This window comes from Hyperoodon ampullatus, assembly GCF_949752795.1.
Source record: "Hyperoodon ampullatus genome assembly, chromosome: 8".
Lineage (NCBI taxonomy): Eukaryota > Metazoa > Chordata > Mammalia > Artiodactyla > Ziphiidae > Hyperoodon > Hyperoodon ampullatus.
Window position 1 is genome coordinate 82,552,487 of NC_136921.1, and position 22,365 is coordinate 82,574,851.

General features: G+C 36.6%; 1 protein-coding gene across 2 annotated transcripts in view; it reads left to right on the plus strand.

The window, feature by feature from the left end:
• The window catches only part of XIRP2 (xin actin binding repeat containing 2), a gene marked incomplete at both ends in the record, with an annotated part of 296,595 nt that overhangs the window by 230,457 nt on the left and 43,773 nt on the right, over positions 1–22,365 (plus strand). For both annotated transcript variants that reach the window (XM_079710147.1, XM_079710146.1), the window contains 2 exons: positions 15,512–15,672; positions 20,725–20,862. In XM_079710147.1, coding sequence (XP_079566273.1) covers positions 15,512–15,672; positions 20,725–20,862 — 299 coding nt within the window. The remainder of the gene's footprint in view (positions 1–15,511; positions 15,673–20,724; positions 20,863–22,365) is intronic.

Genomic DNA, 22,365 nt, shown 5'->3' on the forward strand with positions numbered 1-22,365 from the left:
AATAGGTTGTTCTCTTGTTAAAGGCATCCTGCCCTTTCAGAGGTTCACTCTTGAGCTCAAATTAAATTTCTGTCCTCTCTGGGGTTGTAGAAAGCTATTAAATACCCTTCTTCTATGATAATCTTTCCAACACTTGAAACTAATAACTTTTCAGTTATCCTCCCTGATGTCAGCATCACATTACTTCAAGAAACTGAACTCTTCAACCACTTCAACCATAATGACTCTGTCTCCTTTCTGATGGAGCTGCTCACAGTCATACATTGGACCTTGTCATTACTTTGAGTTAGTTCTTGGACTCTCAGAATACTCTTTTAGATCACTGTTTTCTTTCTTTTCAACTACAACTGGTCTTGACCCACAGCATAGTCTTCCCATCCTCAACACATCCTGCCCCTCAGCTCTCTGCCTCTTTTGCCTCATCTCTCTGTATTTTGGATCCACTCACAGTGTCTGAGTAAAGATGGAAGGAGGACTCTTACTGGGGAGGGAGGCACTGAAAGATGGGGCTGTGGGTACCAGACTGTTTATCAGGAGAATCTAAAGCAGAAAAGGCAAAGAAGAATCCAATAATGGAAGAGAAAACAAAAGCTTATGAGCCAGTGAAATGGTACAATGCATCAGGTTTGATGGATGAAGCTAAGCGGGAAAATAAATCACAAAGTCAGAAGTAAGGAGAGCTAGGAACACGACAGGATGGAGCCTAGGATGGACTAGGGCACCCATTTCAACCAAGGCCAAGAACAGTTCAGAAGTGTTGGTGGCCTGGTGTTAAGGGCTCCTGACTCCAGGCTTCAGGGATGGGTCTAAAGCTTAAAGGAGCTGTGAGACACCCAGTGCCCATTCTGCTTGGGCCCCATTGTCAGCTGCAAGAGAAGAGCTTTCACTGACCTCCCATCTCATTTGTCCCCATGTTCTTGAGCTAAATCTACCTCATCAAAAGCCAGTTCAACATTTTCCTCATAATCTGATATATTTGCTCCCATTCCCAGGCTGCCTAGGTGTACATATTTATATATATATTTAAATATGTATATTTAAAGGTCTGTGGTTTTGTATATATGCTAATACCCAACAATCATTTTATTCACTTTTAATTGACTGCATATCACATTCACCATTATTCCTGATAATCCCAGATGTTCTCTATTCTATTATACCACTGGAAAAGTTGAAAATGGAAACAAATTTGTGGGTAATATGTTTTTTAAAAAGCCACGTTGAATTTTAAAGGTTTGTCAAGGTTAAGATTAACTCTTAGTTACTAGACATATACATTGATATAATATGGATGAAGCTGAGAACTGATGGAGTGTGTGTGATAAGACAGAAATAGAAGATTGGGGATGGAGCCCTGAAAAATATACATGGTTGGGTGTCAAGAATTGTGTGTGTGTGTGTGTGTGTGTGTGTGTGTGTGTGTGTGTGTGTGTGTGTTTCAGGAGACATAGATAGATGAGTGTTACTTTTTCCTGGTCTAAGCTACTCACCAACTCCACACTCGGTTTTGAGAGTTTATAAAGAACAATGCAGAGAATGCTGCAAAGCATCAGCATTTTTAATTCCTCCTTCTGAGATGTTTCTTGTAATGGCAAGTGTTAGGCCCCATGAGTTTTATGACATTTTCCTCAGGCCCTGCACTGCTGGTGAATGGGACCTGGGGCTTTCTGCCACATCTGCTTTCCTTGGCAGACTTTCAACTCAGAGCTGCACTGGGACACTCTGAAAACTTACTGAGGTCTTCCTCCTAGATCTCATAAAACAAATCGGATACTATCTGTGATTAAATGGTCCTCCAAAGAAAAGTGTGTGTGTGTGTGTGTGTGTGTGTGTGTATTAGTGTTTCCATGTTCTAGCCGTAGTCCTGTACTTGCCCACTGGCCTGGGGAAGCTAGTTATTTTTTCTGGGCCAAACTGCGATAGAGATATGAATGTATCTGAAATTTTTTAGCTATAACACTTTTCTAATTTCTTTCTGCAAATATGTAATAACAGGAGAATTTCTGGCAGAAATTAAACTGGGCAGAAAGCCCAAAGTTGACTAGTTTAACTTTCCAAACACAGATTTTTGTGCAGTTCTAATTTTCACCTGCTCATGTGGTGTCCCACTGAGCATTTGGGAATTGAGCTGGATTTCATTGTGGCAGACTCACAGGTTCACAGGCAAGAAGTTTATTTTTGCTCCCTCCCGGAAGCTCTAATCCCAAATTTCACATTGCTGCTCTGGTTAAATAACTTCTGTTACAGAATTTGGAACTTGTTTTCTGCTCTTTAAAAAGAAGTACGAGAGAGAAATTAAAATCTGTCAACAGGAACCGTAAAAAGATGGGCATTGAATTTTGCAGTATTTTTGCAAGGCAGTTTCATTCAATAAATGCTTATTGGACATACACTGTGCACAAGTCATGATGTTATATGTTACATACCTGTGAAGTTGGCCGGATTCATCTCAACTGTCGGTTTGCTTCTTGGCAATCTAGGTATTTTAGGTAATAATAAAAATTGAATAACCAGTTCTGCAAAAATGTTAGGAAAGTCTCTGGCACTTATTTTTAGGGAAAGCACAAGCATGTCATGCTTAGAGGTGCATTATATTTCTTCTACCTCCACATAAGGGCCCACAAGGAGCATTTCTGGCCACTGTGTGATGGTCAGCCTTTCATAATCACAATGTGGGTGTTGCCATTTTGTAAACTGATGAAACTAAGAGATTCTTTGACTGAAATCATGGTGGACACAGTTATGCAGGCTACTAGAAGATTTAAGAGATGGAGACTGATGCTGAGTTCCTGGCTAGTGGTTGACAACCTGTAGTTGTAGTTAGGTGTCTAAATTTTTTAAATAATCTTTAAAAACAAATAAGGCTGGCTTTCCTGGTGGCACAGTGGTCGGGAGTCCACCTGCCGATGCAGGAGACACAGGTTCGTGCCCCGGTCCGGGAAGATCCCACATGCCGTGGAGCGGCTGGGCCCGTGAGCCATGGCCACTGAGCCTGCGCGTCCGGAGCCTGTGCTCCGCAACGGGAGAGGCCACAACAGTGAGAGGCCCGCATACAGCAAAAAACAAAACAAAACAACAAACAAACAAAAAAACAAACAAACAAGGAGATGCTTAACTTTAGAGTCTGAGTTCCCTTTTAAGTAAGTTGTCCTAAAACAGTAGGAGGTCACACTAAGATGAAGTGATTTGTCCATCCACCTAAGGCTTTTCGTACCTAAAGGGAGTTGTCTTGGAAAGTGATTCTATTTTAAAGCCGTGAAAGCCTAGCTTCATATGGAATTTTACAAAGAAGCCCAATATATAGTTTTTAATTGCTTCTTACATTTCACTCCCCACAACTTTCCTCCTCTCACCTTCTACTACACTTGAATTTAAATACCATTGGTCTAGGAAAATTTTGTTTGCAAGTTTTAATTAAATTCTTTGTTGTTCACAGATATTACTGTCTTAATGTGCATGGAAAAGAGCAAGTTTCAATCTGAATAACATTTAAAGACTGATTTTTACACTACACCCTCTAAAAACAGGAGTGAAATAAGCAGCATAAACTGAGTTCCTCCACTTACGGGGCACTTACAGGATTAGGTTTTGTATCTGAGGGAAAAGAAACAAATGCCAGTGCCAAATGTTTTAAGATAAGTAACTATAAATAAATTAAGGGATGATGAGACTAACTATGTATCCCACGTGTATCTTAAGCAGGGGAGACTATTAAATTACTTCCACTCTTTGGACAGTTCTTAGGGCCAGCATATCATTAGGAAACTGACATCATCTCTTTCTTTTGAAATTACAGTCTGTGTTGATATGCAGAGGATATTTAAGTCATGTTAATGATGACAGGGAGAATAACCCAGCACCTGGCTAATTCAAAGTTTTGATATATTAAAATCATTATAGCTTTAATTTATAAATATCCTTGTGCGAAATTTAAAAGACTGTTCAAAATGTATACAGCACTATCTAGTGTCCCCTGCAATTACGGGGGACAATAATCAGAAAGGAGTTGTGACAGTACAAACATTTGACAAGTGCTGATTACCTTTCATTTTAGAGCATGTTAGAAGAACCAGAGCTTTGGTAAGAAAAACAGATTCTTAATATTTCTGCTTAACATTCACAGTTTTATCTTCCTACCCAGGAAACATTTAAATGATTGAAGATCACATCGTTTGCAAAGTGTTTATTTCTTTAGGTAGAATTTTTCTAAGTACATCACTGCTCTGAAAGAGTGAATTTACTTCCAAAGGCATCTTTTATTCAGCAAGCAAAATGTTGCATTATTTAAGCATTTTCACTTTTCTCCTTGATTGCTTAGCTTTTCCAGATAATGTTCAGTAAAGAAAGTATATGGAATTAGTGTGCTTTCCTTTCTTTGATCAAGTCTATTAGCCATTAAGTTCAAAAGAAAACCATATCAAAGTATGCTATTATTTGTGGACTTAGGCAGAGGAAGCATTTTAAACAAAGACTAAACAAAGACTTACTTAAGGTCATTGAAAAGAGTTTGTGTAAATTCAAAGACCGAATTTCTCTAAGACAAAAGGTGGACTGAATTAAATACATTTTATTATTCAAAGGAAAATAATGATTAATAAGAGAGAAGCTGCCACAGCATTAATTGTCTAAGTCATTGAGAGTCAGAGTTTAGTGATTTGCTTTCTTTTAATATCCTTTGTCAGAATAAATCTCAGATGCTAACCTTAATGGAGAGGTGAAAGTCAGAAAGAGGATGAAGAATTGAGGAATTCCTAAAAATGGATCTGGAAACGTCTGGCTTTTCCAGACTGCAGCTAGCATAGAACTTATTTAAGGTAATAATAACTAAGTAACTTTCCTACCCTGCCCATGCTCAAACAATTTAAAGGTAGGGATGCTGGGAAGATGTTTTTCAAAGCTGCAAATTATTAAATGTTCATCTGCATTTTATTACTGTTGTTTATTTTTGATCTGTTTAGTGACAACAGCATACTTAGAACTAAACGAAACAGTTCAGTACACATGAACTAACTTCGTATGGATTTTTTAAAAGCCTATGAGAAGCAAAAGTCGATTATTTTAGGGAAAGACAAATTCTAAGCTAGTAATCAGTAGGAATAAAAAACAAGTATATTAGGAAATAATGAGTGAGAAAAAGAAGTTATATCAAAGAGGTAACAACTTAGGGAGAGGTGAATAATGTAGAATGATACCAACTTTGAAGATTTTCTAGAACAGAGACTTTAGGAAAAAAGGGATGGAAATCAATTTAAACAGAAGGAATACACAGATTAAATAGAAAGAATACCTATATTCAAACTAACCAGATATTAAAACACCTCTTCCTTTAGCAGTTATCAAACACCTAAATAAGTTTCTTAGTAGGGGTACAGAGGTGCCTAGCAATGCAAAGGTACTTAGTAGAGCAATGGAATGGATCATAAGTGAGGGATCCAGGATCCTTCTCTTCTTTGCCTTTGGTGGGTGGTGACAAGGGCAGCAGAGACTTAGGGAGCGGCCCAGTCATCCCCGCCTGTCTGGTCCAGGCCAGGGTTCATTGTGCCAAGCCCACTGTTCAGAGACCCTATAGGAAAATGAAAAATGTGAATAACTTTGAGTCATGGTGTCATGATTTTACCTAAAAAACAGAGAGCAGGGGAAAACATGAGGAACCATCGCAGGAAGAAAAGGAGCAGATCTGTCCCTATAGTGGGCCATACTAGGGTGATTTTCATGAACTTTACATTTTCAGGGGACTGCCCTCTTCTTTGCTGGTGAAAAATTAGTAGCTCATTGACTAGTGCCAAAAACACAGATAGACTAACACTTTGATATCATATACATGGACATTCTTCTCTTTTATATATATTTTCTCCATTCCTATGGCCATATGAGCAGAACTGTGCCAACTTCCTTGCCCTAATCTCTTACTGTAATTATCTATTCTTTCATAATCTATTGCGTTCTCCTTGTTTCAAGCAACATGGCAGATACTTGGCTTATAAAGAGGAATGGAATATCATTATAACCTTTAGATTCATATGGACCAGAGTCAAGTCCTATCCTTTCTACTTACTAGCTTTGAGATTTGGGAAAATTTCATAACTTTTATTATCTCAAACTTGTATCATGTCAGATTATCTGGAAAATAATAGGATATATAATAACACCTAAGGTGACTGGAAGTTAGTGAGCATATATTATTTACTATGTGCAAGATACTATGTAAAACCCCTTACTTTAATAAGATCTCCTTCAGTCCTCACAGGCAATCAGATTCTGGTATCGTTCTCATGTTATAGCTAAGAAGAGGGAGACTTCGAGAGGTTAAGAAATTTGCTTAAAGTCAAAAGTAAGTGTCAGAAATAGAATAAATATTGGGCTTCTGTGTCCAGAGTAGATGGTCAACCTCCCTGTGGGTCTGCCTGCTGCGGATGAAACCAAGACAGAACCCAGCATAAAACAGGTCTCCTAAATGAACTTAACCCTGTGCTGGAGGAGCGTGCATGTGGGTGAAAGGTGAGAGAAGAAGGGAAGACAGAGAAATTCAATGCTACACTAAAAAGTAACAAGTAATACAGACAGAAGTGTAATTTTTAAATGTTGGGAGAGCACAGCAGAGGGAGCTACTCACTGCCTAGATTAAGTGGGGAAAAATCTGAAGAGAAATTGAGCCACTGTGAGGATACATGTGAGGGACTTTTCAACCCCATCAAATCTGATTGGTCTTGATCTATTTTAATTCAGTTTCATCTCAGTATAAATAAATGTGATTTTGGGAATGGGGATGTGGAGTGTGTGCTACCAAGTTCCTCAGGATTCCCCACCTAAGGAGGACTCCATTTGGTATGTCTTCAGAAAAGGTAACTCCCTTAGCAGGGCCAGCTATCTGGGAAATTTTTTATTCCTAAATCAGCATGTCGAAATGGTGCAACCTGTTGTATTTCTGTTCTTAGAGATAAGGCCAGATTAACACTTAGAATACTGTATTTCTTGAGGAACTCTCTGGTGTTTTTCCTTCCCTCTCTTTTCGGTAGAGCAGGACTAAATACAATGGTGAGTAATTTGTGCCCTGCCCTGAGCACTGTACTTGGTCAACAGCAGATGGATAGTAGATGTTTACTGAATGTATGCCTAAAGCCTTAAGAGGAGAGTTTATCAAATACTCTTATTGTATACCTGGGATGCAGATTTAAACAAGAGGAAACTTTGATGGAAGCATGCCACCACCTCCCATGCCTTGAGGCAAAACAAATCAATAGAAATCAGAACAGTGGACCTTGCTTCACATTTTCCTTCCCTTATAGTAAAGTTTGTCTTTCTCCCTGCTGGTTTGGATCAATACCTAACCCCATCTCAAGTTTGATCTCTATAGTGACCAAAGAAATATAACTGAAAAATTTGCTTTGATTTCTAATTCTAAACTCAAGCTTATAAGGACAAAAAAAGGATTCACTTAGAGACATAGAAATTCAACTTATTGGTTTCCCTTTGATTTATCCCTAGATACACTGAAATAAAGGATTTGTGTGTAGGTGTTTAGGAAACAGAAAGGAGAATTCATACCCTTAATTTAAAATTTACTTTATAATGTTATATTTTAATGAAAAATACTTACATAAGAGACTGTGTAGAGTTAAATAGCCTTGTACTCAGAAATACCTGAACTTAATGCCAAGCTGAGCCACTTACTATATGTTTTTTACCTTTTTAAATGTTACTTTCACCACAGTAAACTGGAAATAATACCACCCATCAGATATAGTTGTTATAAGAATTAGATGTAAAATGTAGATGTGTAAGAATACGTGTAAAATGATTAATGTGTAATTGATACTCATTAACAGATGGTTATCATTGTTATAATGCAACATAAGTCTGATTGTGCTAGGGAAGTGTCTAACAAGAGACTTACATTGTAAAAATATGCATCATCTATAAGCATTTAGTAGTTTTAATTTATTTGACTATTTCAAAGGAATTTAAGTCATTTTATTCAATTATTGATTTTTTAACTGGCCAATTCCTTAACTAAACTAAGCAATTAATTAATTTAATAGCAATATGATTGAATTTTCAAATATGCCCAAACGAACAATATTAACCTACTAATGATTATTTGATTTCTGTCTAACTTCTGTACATTTATAACTGCTCTCGTACCAGAAGTACTTCTTGTGAGATGATAGGGGCTGCAGAAAACAGAAGACAAGTCTATATAAGAAAAACTTACTACAATTAGAAATGGCAGTTCTGTTACTCAAAGAGATTACTATCTAAATAGACATTTATGCTGAGTCTTATCTATAAGTAGGTGGACATTTATTCTTTGGGGTGTAAAGAAATTCAAAGATGTTTCCATCACAGGGTGGTTTGTGTATATGAATCTGTGAGATTAGGGGGAGCTAGAACTGAAATATGCCTTAAGAAGAATTTACTGTGTAGTGCTTTCTGACTTGGGCAGGTGTATGTGTATGTATAGTGGATGCTTGTATTAGTTTCCTGTTGCTGTTGTAACAAATTACTGCAAACAATTGTAAGCACAAACAATTGGGCTTATAATAGCACAAATCCATTATATTATAGTTCTGGAGATCCAAAATCCAAAATGAGTTTTGCTGGGTCAAAATCAAGCTGTTGGCTGGGGCCCCACTCCTCCTAAAAGCTCTATGAGGGAGGTTACCTGTTTCCTTCCTTGCCTTTTCCAGCTTTTAGAATCTACCTACATTCCTAGACTCATGGGACCTTTCCTCCACTTTCAAAGCCAGTAGTTTAGATTCTGCAATGCATCTCTCTCTCTCACTCTCTTTCTTTTTCTTCCTCTCCCTCTTCTTCTCCCTCCCCCCCTCCTTCTTCTTTTTTTTCTTCTTCTTCTTCCCTCTCTCTCTCCTTCTGTCATTACCTCTCCTTTCTGATTCTGACTCTCCTGCCCCTCTTTCACTTATAAGAACCCTTGTGACTACATTGAACCCACCTGGACAATCCAGGATAATCTCCCCATCTCAAAATCCTTAACTTAATCACATCTGCAAAGTCCCTTTTGCCATGTAATGTAGTGTATTCACAAATTCTGGGAATAAGGGTGTGCACATCTTTGGAGGACCAATATTTTGTTTACCACATTGCTAAATCTTGTCGTTTTCCTCTGTCAGGCAACTGGATGTATAGGATCTCTTCCAGTACCCGGTGAATTAGGAGAATAGTGGTTATGGAAGATTTAGTAAGGAGGCAAGAACTAATCCTTTTTATTACCCTGAGAGATGATCTGTTTTTGTTAATGTATAAATCATGCTAATCAAATGAATGGATGGATTTTGGGGAAGGTGACAGTAGTACACACAACACAATGCATTTTTGGGGAGTGGGACCATAAGGAGGTTAGTTTAAAAGATGGAATCTGATTCACTGGGTTCGTATGCTGGAGGGACGGCACAGTATAGCTTTCGTGCCATCATGGCATACACTTCCACTCATTTTACTCTTTGCCCTTCCTCTCCATGTTTTTTAAAAACTGTAAATTAATGCAAGATTGTGCTATACACTTGCTCTTTCATTTTATTCTCCGTTTCTTGGCTTTATAATATTCAAATGAGGGTAAAATATATAAAACTCAAATTGATTACAAATTTGACTTGGCAGCAGCATTCTGAATGTTTAAAAGAGATGAATTTTATTATTAGCTGAGGGATATGCAAATTTTATAAATTATAGAAAATTTATTCATGCTAATGTCTCTGAGTCTATGGTATGTCCATTGGTATGATATGCTGTACACAAATCCGAGCTGGGTTGTAGATCATATATTTAGATTTGATAGAACTTAGTTCGTCATTCTCCCAATTTAGTTCTCAATCAATTTTCTGAGTTCAAAGCAGTTGACTTCTTTATAATGCATCCAGAATATAATAGCAAGGCTATTGATATGTCACCAAAAGTACGCTTGCCTCCTTGAAGCTGGCATCTATATTTGCATCAGCTTTGTGGGCTTCCATGTGACACCCCAGCTCATTCTCTGCCTGGCTTTTAGTTTGGACTAAATAAAGGCTTCTCGAATTGATTTTAGAAAATTTCCAAGAAAAAAATCATTAAATTCTCATTTTTCTGCTGGAGAGTTCAAATTACTATTGAATCTTACAATTTCTTTTGAGTCATACTTATACATTGGATTAGTTATAGGACTATTTGTTTATTGTATGTATTTTATTGCACAGGCAATTAGTCAGTTAACAACAAAAAAGGCATCTTTTTGTTGTTTGAATTTTCCTTCATCTGTTTCCTTGGGCAAGTGATTGTTTGGGTTTGTCTTTTGGACTCTTGTACTTCTTGAGATGTAGCATAGAATTGTACTTAAGTCACAGAACCTGGAGCCAGACTGTCTAGCTTCCCTTCCAGCTCTGAAGCTCACCAGCCACATGATCTTGAGCAAGTTTTACAATCTTTTCTATGTCTCTGTTTCCTTATCTGTAAAATGGAGATTAAAAATAAATATAGTCTCTACTTCATAGGGTGGTTGAGACCATTAAAAAGACTAACTAGTCTGACACATAGAAAGCACTTTATACATATTTGCTATTATTTTTTTACTTGTGAATCATTCTTTTAAGTCCTTTATCTGTCTTTTCAATAACGTTAGTTTTTTTTTCCAACCAATATTCTTTACAGAAAATTAACACTTCAACCTATTTATTATAATTGTCCCTTTTCCATTTTCCTTTTGCTGTATAAATTTTTTGAAAGATTTTTTCACTTTGAATTTTCATGCTTAGAAAGTCCAACTAAAATCATTTTATGAATTACTTATATCTCTCTAAGAATTTTTCATCATTTTAAAAAGCATTTAAGGGCTTCCCTGGTGGCACAGTGGTTGAGAGTCCGCCTGCCGATGCAGGGGACACGGGTTCGTGCCCCGGTCCGGGAAGATCCCACATGCCGCGGCGTGGCTGGGCCCGTGAGCCATGGCTGCTGAGCCTGCGCGTCCGGAGCCTGTGCTCCGCAACGAGAGAGGCCACAACAGTGAGAGACCCGCGTACCGCAAAAAAAAAAAAAAAAAAAAAAAAAAAAAAAAGCATTTAAGTCTTTATCTAATACTCCGTGTGTAATATGCAGTGTGGTGAGGAACTCTGAATGTTTTCCTCAAATCATTACCTACTTTTCCCAACATGATTTTTTGGTAATTCTGCTGTTTCCTCCCATTTCTGCATTGTTCTCTCTTCCACATAGTCACATGGCCAACTCCTTCGTGTTTCAGTGCAAATGTTCCACTTCTCAGGATGCCTTCCAGACACCTAGCTCACTGACACACCCAGGTGGATTAGGTTCTCCCCTGTAGGCTCCCAACTCACCTGGTGCAAAACCGTAAACTCCTTGGGCTATAATTGCCTGTTTCTCTTGCTAACTAGACTGAAATCTCTGGAGCATAGTGAATGTGTCTTATGCTTACTGTAGATAATCAATATTTATTTAATAATAATGAATAAGTATATTAAAATAAATCTTATTAATTATATAATTCAAATAATTTATTTTTGAAGTTTCATATGGCAAAGATGGAAGAAAGTTAAAGTCATCCACAGCAATTACAGTCCCATAAAATTCTTCTTCTTGTTACAGATGCTCTTTATATGTTTCTGTACTATGCTAGTCAGCATGTAGAGTCACATGGTTGTTACAACTTTATAGTGGGACAGCATCTTCTATCTACAGAATAGCTCTCTATTTCATTTAACATATTTTGTCTTTAATGCTACTTTGCATGAAAGGAATATAGTCATGATAACTTCTCTTCATTCATTTTTGCCTCACAATTTCTTGGCCAATATTTTCTTTTAAAATTTTGTGTCTTGCAGGTGGCATATGGTTGGATTTATTTGTCTTTGTCTTTTAGGGTGAAGTTTGACCCGTGTTTATTTACATTTGGTTTTACACTATTACATTTGGTTTTCTTTGTTAAGGCTCTTTGTTTTCTTTTTTGGCTGACTTTTGTTAAATGGACTGTGTTTGGCTTTTTGTTGACTTCTCACATGAGTAACAACTTGAATTCACATAGAGTAGTCCTCAAAACTAAAATTTCAGTAACAGGTAATCAGTTCTCTAACTGCTTTTAGTGTTCAGTGTTATAAAGAAGATACCTCAGGATTTCTGAATTTTCTTTCTTCATCACAGAAACTCTTCATGTGTCTGGGTAATTGTAGAACTTTTCTTTTTCCTTGATTCTGAAATGTTTTACTAGGATTTGCTGATATATTCATGTTTTAAAATTAAGTTTATTCCTATATTATGGTAAATACTTTAAATCTATGCCCAAATTTCATCTTCAACAAAAATTTCTTCTATTGTATTTCATTTGTTCTGCCCACTCTCCCTCCCTCCCACGGAAATGCTGTTATCTTCTAGTTTGAATTTTGCTGTCTGCTCTCTATCTTTGTTGTCTTCTTTCACATTGTTGTTAGTATGTTATTGGTTTTTCTCTTCTGCAGCATATATTACTCTATTAACTGCCTTCAATGTGTATTTTAATTCTTCTAAGAAACCTTCAATACCCTTAGTTCTCTTCTCACCTTTGATAACTTTCCTTTCTTCTGATTTCACCATGGCTAGGAAATCAGACACACCTCTGCTTACACCTGTATTGTAAATCAGACAGAGCAAATATCAGCTTCACAACTCAGATATTAGCAAGTGTTCTCTTAGTGAAATAAAGAGGTCAAAGTACTTTTTACTTTATTCTATAGACTTATTTATTGATGACAGTAGCATCATTTTTTCAGTCAGTTATTTGCTTTTTAAAAATTTTTATATAAATTTTAAATATTAATTTCCATTTACAGTTATTACAAAATATTGGCTATATTCCCCATGTTGTACAATGCATCCTTGAGTCTGTCTTACACCCAACTTGTTCTTCTGTGTTACCTTTCTCTTTAAAGTTACCCTAAACTCATTAAACACTGTTTCCAATCTCAGTTGCATCCAAGTCTTCTGAAATAACACATTGTGAGGTCAGGCGACCAATGTTCCTATCTTCTTCCCCACACACCCCTAAGTCCCTAAGTAAGGAACTGTCTTATCAACCCTACAAATTTACATCAGGTGTCATCAGCATCAAGATAGGAACAGATAGGTGCACTGCCTTATAGTATACTAGTCAGGAAACATCACCTTGTTTTTCAGATGAGGAAATTGAAAGACACTGACTTAGGAGGTTAAGAAATAACATGGACACAGTTTGTTAGCTGAAGGTTGGTTTTCTATTCCATGACCCTACCTGTGTAGGCAAAGTTACTGATGGGAAAAAGAGAAGGAGAGAGAGCGAGAAAAAGAGAGACAAAGATGTAATGTTTTTTCTGTGATCAGAATAAAAGGCTACAAGGCAATGGAGTCCAAATCTCTTAATACTCAGGCAACTGATTTCCTGACCATTAATCTTAGGCATTTCCCAGTAGGATGAAAATGATAAAAATCATTTGGAAATATTTCGAAAGTAAATACTCTCTGTAAATTTTTGCAAAAATAAACTGCTGACTTTGTGTTAAGATTAATAAAAGAATAACATCTTTAATTAATAATGTGCAAAATGAAATTTATATCTTAATGTGGAAAAACTTCAGTGGTTCATGTTCAATAAAATTTATATAGTGACCATTTACAACAAAGTAAGAAGAGTACAGCTGAACATAAATGGAATTCATCTGTGCAAATAGATAATCCAGAGAGGAAAATAAAGATATATTTTCTTCAGCATGTGAAAGACTTTCAGTAGTTGGTGGGAATCTCTTTTTATCAGATCAACTGGAGGAGTGTACATTTGTGTGGATATGAGGTTTTGGAAGACAGCTGAATTTTTAAAACTAACTGACATTTATTGTGAACATATCAGTTTCTACAATCACAGTATTCATATGATACAATGTCTTATTCCTTTATATTTTTTTCTTTCAATATTGTGTGAAATGAAATATAAAAAATAAATATTAAAATTTTTAAAACATATTTTCAAATTTTATTAAAATAAATGAAAAATTTAACTGAATAAGAAGTCCTTAAGGAAAAGCAAATACTCAGGGAGTCAAAAAACAAATGATTTTTAATTTTTCCTGGGTCACAGTAGTTGTTCTCAACTGCTGTTGTGTACAGAAATCTTGGAGAAGCTAATAGAAAGAACAAACAATGTAATAAGATGGTTCAGTGTAGGGACTGGGTAAGAAGGTAGGGAGAACAGGGCAGGGAAGGAACAGCTTGGTGGTAGTCTGTTACCTGAGGTTGTCTGGAACTTGGTTCATTGTAATTAAGTCAAACCGATTCAAATAATAAAGTATACCAAAGACCGCTAACCCTGTGAGTCCAAAAAACTACCAGCCCTAAGGTGAAAGGCAGGGGGTGTATGAATGAGTGATAAACATATCAAAACTCACACATGCACACATATATACACACACACCATATACTGGTTGGTCCCAGAAGGAGCCCTTGAAATGATTTTGTAATTACAATTCTTTAAGAGTGAATAGTAAACCAACAAGCAGAGTGATAACAGCAAAGAACACTGGATAAAATAAGAAAAACTAGTTTTGGAACCAACTCTGGCACCTATATCTAAATAACCATCACATTAACCAGGGAGGATCCTTAGGTTTCTTTCACATAAGGAAATAGTTAGACATGTTTCCTTATGCCTAAAAGGAGTTGGTTAGACTAGGTGAGACTGTATCATCTCTAGGACATTTCTGTTTCTAACAACTGTTATTCTGTGATCATGCAATCAGTCTTTTGCTCTGTTTGCAAGTATGTAATTCCTAATACCCTGTATTTTTGTCAGATAGATGGCTTACATGGGAAAATATAGGATGCTCTGGAACAACTGACAAAGCTTTTTCTTAATGGGACTATTATTTCTTTCTTATGTTACACATGCCTCTATGGAATAAAAGGAAAAAAATCCACAGTCTGTAATTCTCATAGCATTCACATATTTTAGATTTATCTCCTTGAGGGTTGAAGGGTAGGGTGAGAAGCAAAGAGCAATTTTTAGACTTGCCAAAGATTTAGTCAACCCACCAAATTTGACACTTACTAATTGTGTGATCATGAGAAAGTTTTTTAACTACTCTGACTCTCCATTTTCTTTATCTATAAATTTTAGAAAATAATAGAACCTACCTCATGAGGATGTTAAAGAAGTAAATGAGATGATGCTTTTATAGCATTTAGCATAACTCCAACACGTAATGCTTCAGGAAATGTTCATTAACATTATGTATCTCTTAATAAATACCTATTGTTTATCAGAATAATTGCAGGAGTAGGAGTGGGGACAATATTTTCTTTTGCTGTTTGCATAAGCATATGCTTCTGTGTAGGCATTTTGTAGCTTTGCTTGAAAGCTTGAAAAAAAGAGGGTGACCATGAAACGTGGAAAATACCATGGAATGTTACAGTCTGTTTTCCGAGACCAGATGTTTTAAGTGCCTTCACTGTTCCTAAGATGATGCTATTTTCTTTTCAAAACCTGAAACGATGCTACATTTGTTTTCAGTGACTGCTGGCCCTCGTAAGCCTGCGAGTGGATTTGCAGAAGACAGTGCTGCGCAGAGAGAGGGTGTGTCAGACCTCCAGGAGGTGGTGTCCTTGAAGGAGCGGATGGCGAGGTACCAGGCAGCTGTTTCCAAGGGTGACTGCCGCAGCTTCTCCGCCAACGTAAGCTGCTTCTAGTGCTTCTGCATTAGGCAGGCTGCTTGTTTGCCTTTCACATGCCTCCTTTACATTGCAATATAAGAATACTACTGGACAATGGGATAAAGTAGAAAAAACACAGAAATAGTGTGTATCAAATCCAGAGTATCTGAAATTAAGCTTCAGCTCTGCCACTTATTAGTTGTGTGAACTTGAGCTACTATCTTAACCCTTCTCTGAACTTCAGTTTCCTTAACTGAAAAATGGGAAAAAACCATCTATTGCGGAGGGTCTCCATGAAGAGTAAAAGAGATAATTTACGTGTAAGCCATAAGGCACTGTATAAATGTGTTACTACTGCCATAATTATCATTTAACCTATAGCTATTCTCCTTGGGAATGTTGGGAATTAATTTCAGATCTTAATAATGTGGGTCTGCATGCTGCCCTCCTTGGTCTCATGTATAGTTCATATAAATTCACTGGCAGTATAATTTGTTTTGCTTTTCTCGTTTCTCTGTATGCCCTAAATCCATTAGAAATAGCTTAATCAACATAGAAGTGAGGGAGATTAGCAATGTAGAGACTCTGCTAAACCAATTATGATTACAGGAAACAGCAGGATTCAGTAAGACCACCAGTTTTTAGAGCGAATGCATAATAAAGTCATATTCAAAAGAATTTGTTGGGTTCCATATTCTGTGACCTTCAATCCACAGGATTTGATAAGTCATTTTATCAGTAGCAGCTTCATAGCTTAATGGAATATAAGGATATTCTTTTATAATTATAATCTCCAAGTTAGCAAAGTTGTTCATTTAACCAAAAGAGAAAGAGAGAGAGAGAATAGCCAAGAAGCCTGGTATTCTAAAATAGCTACTCTGAACATTTTTCTTTACAAATCATTCAGAGACAAGAATGACTGTGCCAAACTCATTAACAATGTTGCAATTCTAGATGACATTTAAGTTTTTACATAGTTATTGAAATACATTTCAGGCGCACCATAGATTTTGAACGAATGTACAGAAATGACATAAGTAACGTCATCACTTCCAAAACAAATAGTATCCCTCCAGCGCCTCCTGCCAGTCTTCTTACATAGCACCCCCTGCTGGATCATTAAGGAACTTTACTACAAATTAGTATTCTAAATTGGAAACATGATTCTTGGTGAAACAAGCTGACTTTGAAAATACCTAGTTGAAGACTGGTTGTTTAGTAAGCAATCTTTTATCTAGGAAGACTTTTATCTTGCTAAACACTAGGAGAATATACCATAAAACAAATCTGTATAAGGCATGATTCGTATTTATAGTGTACTAAAAGGAGAATATTTAAATTGGGCACATAAGGAAACTAAATTATCTCACTATTTAATATAAAAATTTTAAATTTTAATGCTATTCGGAAGAAATTCTACATATAAGGAATTTAATAATCCTTCTCTTTCCTGCCCATTTACAGACACAAATTGAGGGGCAGTGATTTATGTTAGATCATGCAATTAGACAGGGACAAAGCCAGACTAGATTCCAGTCTCTTGACTCTAGTACTCTTTTTTTTTTTTTTTTTTTTTTGCGGTACGCGGACCTCTCACTGCCGTGGCCTCTGCCGTTGCGGAGCACAGGCTCTGGACGCGCAGGCTCAGCGGCCATGGTTCACGGGCCCAGCCGCTCCGCGGCATGTGGGATCCTCCTGGACTGGGGCATGAACCCGTGTCCCCTGCATCGGCAGACGGACTCTCAACCACTGCGCCACCAGGGAAGCCCCTCTAGTACTCTTTGCCTCCTCTTATATAAGAAAGCATCTTTGGTCCAAAAAAAGTGCCCTACTGTTTGGTTTGGCCCTAAGCTAATATTTTGAGAAAAATGAGCACACATATTGTCTCAGAGAAATCCTGATAAATATCTAAAGTAAAGCAAAATAACTGCCTTATTTGGTCAGTTGCATCAAATGTTTGTTAAATCAAAAAATCATGGAAACTGCTTATAACCAAATTTCTGTCTATACAAATAAACCAAATATTTTATGTGCAAAATTTGGAAGTCACTGATTTGGCCCCAAACTGAATCCATTATATTTCAGTCACATTGAAGTAGTTACTCTTTGTCCTAGATCAGTTTCTCTTTGTCCTAGATCAGTTTGTTCTTTGTCCTAGACTCAGGCAGATGGCATTTTGTTGAACCTAAACGAAAGGCCTGCCTGTGAAAAGGCATCGGTCCTCAGAAGCCCCCTAGAGGAGAAAGGAGAAATAACATTTGTTAGGCAACAAAATAACAGGTTCTGTACTGTGCAGTTTTATTTCCTTTATCTTTTTTAACACTTGCAAGAAATCTGTGAGAAATATATTGCTATTCCCAGTTCATAGGAAAGAAAACTGAGGTTCAGGAACTCTAGCCCAAGGTTTTAAGTGTCACAACTGGGATTAGAATTACTGTCTGTCCAACTCCCCAGATTGTTATTTCTATTATGCCCTACAAACCAAGATCAGTTCTTTGTAAAGGAAATTGCTGATTCTGTGTGGAATATACTTACCTAGGCTTCAGTGTTATGTATTTAAATTAACTTATTATTAAAATAACATTAGGTAGGTTCTGTATTAAGTATTTAAATTAATTCGTTAATAGAATAATTATCGGCATATCCATTAAATTCCAAATCTTGTTTCTGTGTCCAAGAATAAGAAACATATGGGCTTCCCTGGTGGCACAGTGGTTGAGAGTCCGCCTGCCAATGCAGGGGACATGGGTTCATGCCCCGGTCCAGGAAGATCCCACATGCCGCGGAGCGGCTGGGCCCGTGAGCCATGGCCGCTAAGCCTGCGCGTCCGGAGCCTGTGCTCTGCAACGGGAGAGGCCACAACAGTGAGAGGCCCGCGTACCACAAAAAAAAAAAAAAAAAAAAAGAATAAGATACATAGAATAAGGATAAACATTTTTAAAAAGGTTCAACACAAAGCAATCTAAGTTATCTGGTCATTTACAATTACATGGATTAGTTGGGATGTTAGTCCATGGTGGTAAACAAGGCAAAGTGATCTCAGTCTGAGCAAAGAAACATCACTCCAGCTCATGGCCATAGGCTTCTCCTTGAGTAAGTACTTCCATCTTACATATGTAAACTTTCCAAGCTGAGCTGAACAAGATGACCTCATCACCACCACTAACTAAACTATAGCTCAAAGGACTTTCTCCCTTAGGCCGGAGAGCAGCATCAGGAGGGTTGCAGTCATGGTTGTACTACTAGTAAAAATAATCAACTGTATGCATTTTTGCCTGTGTAACATGATCTGATTCCAAAACACAGTGCTAAAGTAAATAAAAGGATATATCTGTTTTTTAATTCATTTAGTAGATAAGAGGCAACCTGTTCAGTATAGGAACTGATATTTTTGTGTAAACGCACACACTAGTAAAATATCCACTCGTTAGCATAATTAATGAGGCTTACCAGATTAATTTGCACATCATTTGGACACTGTTTATAGTTGTTGGAAAAAGTAAGTTTCTTCTTAACAAAATTTGCCTTAATTTCTGTAATTTAATATTTATGTATTATCTGCATATGATCAATTGAAGAAGACCATTTATGTAAATTAAATGGCAGAGGGGGTAAAAGAAATATTGTAGCCTTAATTCACCCTTCCCTTTCTTTATCTTAAATTTCAAAAGAGATGCCATAATTTCTAATGACTTTAACATGTATCAAGTGACAGTAATTGACCAGGATTTACATGTGAAATTTGTTGCAGAATTTGATAGAATGTATCCTTTCTTTCCATAGAGTCAATGTGCATATTCTTAAATATTTGGCAGTCCTTGTAACTACGGAAAGGCTGAACTTGATAAAGCAACCACTTGAGTATTTGCTAGTAATTCAGATAATCCTGAATATTAATTTCACCTCCAGTATTTATGAGTATGGAAAACCCCAATTTAGTAGCTGTATTTTTAGTATTTGTTTGAGGAACTACATATTTGGGTAAAGCTTTCAGGATCTCAAGAGTCCACAGTCCAAGGTATGGAAACCTCAGCTCACAGGCATTCAGTTACTCTCAGGTCTCAAGGCTTCCAGAGTTATGTCAGGACTAGGCCAGACCTCAGGAGACCTCCTGTGCATGAAGTGTCACTGAGTCTCCTCCCAGTTTCAGGTGGACCTGGATGTATCTTAGAGGAAAGTGGGCTGGCCTGGGGCCTGTTTGCTTGACAGTTGTCATCCCATCTGGGCTTGAGTGCCCACTAGGCTGGGGAATGTGCTGAATCATCAAAACCAAAGCCTTCGAATTACTGCACTTCCCACAGGGGCATAATATCTGACAAGACTCCTCAAAGTTATTCAGGTTGTTCTAAATGACACCTACTGGAATAGGCTTTCTCATTAGTAAAATGCCAATGATAGACCTGAATCCTTCTAAACTTAGACATCCCCACCATAAATGACCATATCTCACAGAACATGGAGAAGCATCAAGTGACAAAATATATGTAAATACATAGAAAATCACTCAGCACTATGTATTAAGTAGTTGTTATTTTTACTAATATTAATATTTTTGTATATTAATAAAAATATGCTCCCCAAAATAGCTTGAAAGCTATTTTGTTCATCCTTAATGATTTAAATACATTTTGGAATTAGTCAAATGTTTTTTAATATTCTTAATAATGTGTTACCTATATAGACATTTGGAATTTTAATGACAACTTTATTGTTGATTAAAATTGAATCCATTATTCTAATTTCTGCTAGTCTGTGTATTATGAGAGAAATCCATTCTAACAGATCTAATCTCCAGACATCAAAATCTATCTGAGATAAGGAAAATTAACTCAATATTTTAAAGATCCTTCTGACTTTATATCAAAAGGCTAATACAGGAAAAAACAACATAGAGAAATTATTTTTATTAAGGTTTTCTGTAATAAGATCCTCCTGAAATAATTGTGTATGTTAATATCTTTTTAATATACCACTCAATAATTATCAACCATTTTTTAAAAAATAGCTTGAGAATCCCATCCTGAGAAGATGTCAAGCTGAAATTTCCTTTTTCTTTCCTTTTTCTTGTCTTAGATGCTGGAAGAATCAGAAATGTGCACAGTGCCTGGTGGTTTGGCCAGAGTGAAGAAACAATTTGAGAAGGACAAAATTGCTTCTTCCCGTAATACTTTTACTCAGCACCAATACCAGCACCAGGACAGATCTGAGCAGGTAGGACTACTGTTGGTAAAGGATAAATCATGTCTGGTTGAAATGCTTTCATTTCAGTGCTAATATAAAACACACATCCCTGCCCTCTTTGGTGGTATATTTATTTTCATTACTCGTTAACAAGAATTATAATTTTTAAATGTTTTAGAAAATCACCTTTAAAGCATATCAATGTATTGATTTATTTACTTGGATCATTTTGCCATGTTTCTAGGGAATCATACTGGAATATTTTTTCTCTTGGCTTCTAATGTCTCAAGCAAAAATGAAAATTAAATAGCCTAGATTAGTCAACAGGTAAATAGAAATGTTGAGAACAAAATTTACATTGAGCCTCTGCCTTTAGGTTATAATTCATGATAAACTATCTGTTATTTGTTTGCATAGATTAAATCTGAAGCATTATTCAGCTGCTTATTGTGATGAGTTTTCTGCTTTCTTTAAAAAATCACCAAAAATTGAGTAGTGGAAACCAGATGTTATATAAACCTGCATAATACAACTTCTAAATGCTATCTTATATAAAAGATTCTTTCACATTTCATTACACCATTGTCATTTATTACCGAATATTGTCATGGGTTATGATTTTTGAATGTGAAAATCTAAGTAATAAAACTCATTAGAGTGAGCCTGGCACTTTGGAAAATAGTAATTGCATTGTAAACAGTTGGGCTTAGGCCCAGGTTTTCCAGGAGGAAGAAAGTAACTGGGGTATTTCTGACATGTTGTAGTCAGAGATAAATGTGGGGTTTGTTTTTGGTTTTGTTTGTTTGTTTGTTTGTTTGCTTGTTTTTTCAGAAAACTCCCTAGGGTATTTAGAGTTGTCTAAGTTGTGACTATTAAGGCAGTTGGGTTTGTAAGGTGGCGTCAGGGGCAGTATACCAGATAGATTGATTAAAAGTCTGGTATGTGGAATAGTATTTGTTTTCTTTTTCTGGCTTTGTTTGAAAAGTAAACAAGAAAAAAATGTGCAATGTAAGTTGCTCACAATAAGTTTACGGTAAGATTTCTTTTAATTTTGCCTAAAGGAAATGTAATGTAAATAAATTAAGATTGGATATACTTGTGACCTAATGTATAGCTCTTGAAACATAGGATTCTAAGTGAATCAAGTATATGTGTTTACTTGAAACTGATCAACCACATACTATATAGTCATCATTAATAATTTAAATAAATCCTACATAGAAGATAGGTAAAATATTTCCATATCCTTTATTTTGCAGGGAAGCAGTGTGATAGAGTGTAAGAGCTATGGGACTTGTAGATCTGAGTTCACACACCACCTTTGACATTTATCAGCGGAGTCCCATAAGACCCAGGGCCATCTTCATTGTGGGCAGTTAAACAGGGCTCCATACTTAGAGGGGCCCTGCACTTAGTTTCATGCTCTGCTGTCATCTTGAAATTCTTAATGATTTTTGAATAATGGACCCTACATTTTCATTTTGCACTGGGTGTGGCAAATTATGTAGCCAGTGCTACATAGTCCAAATTCAT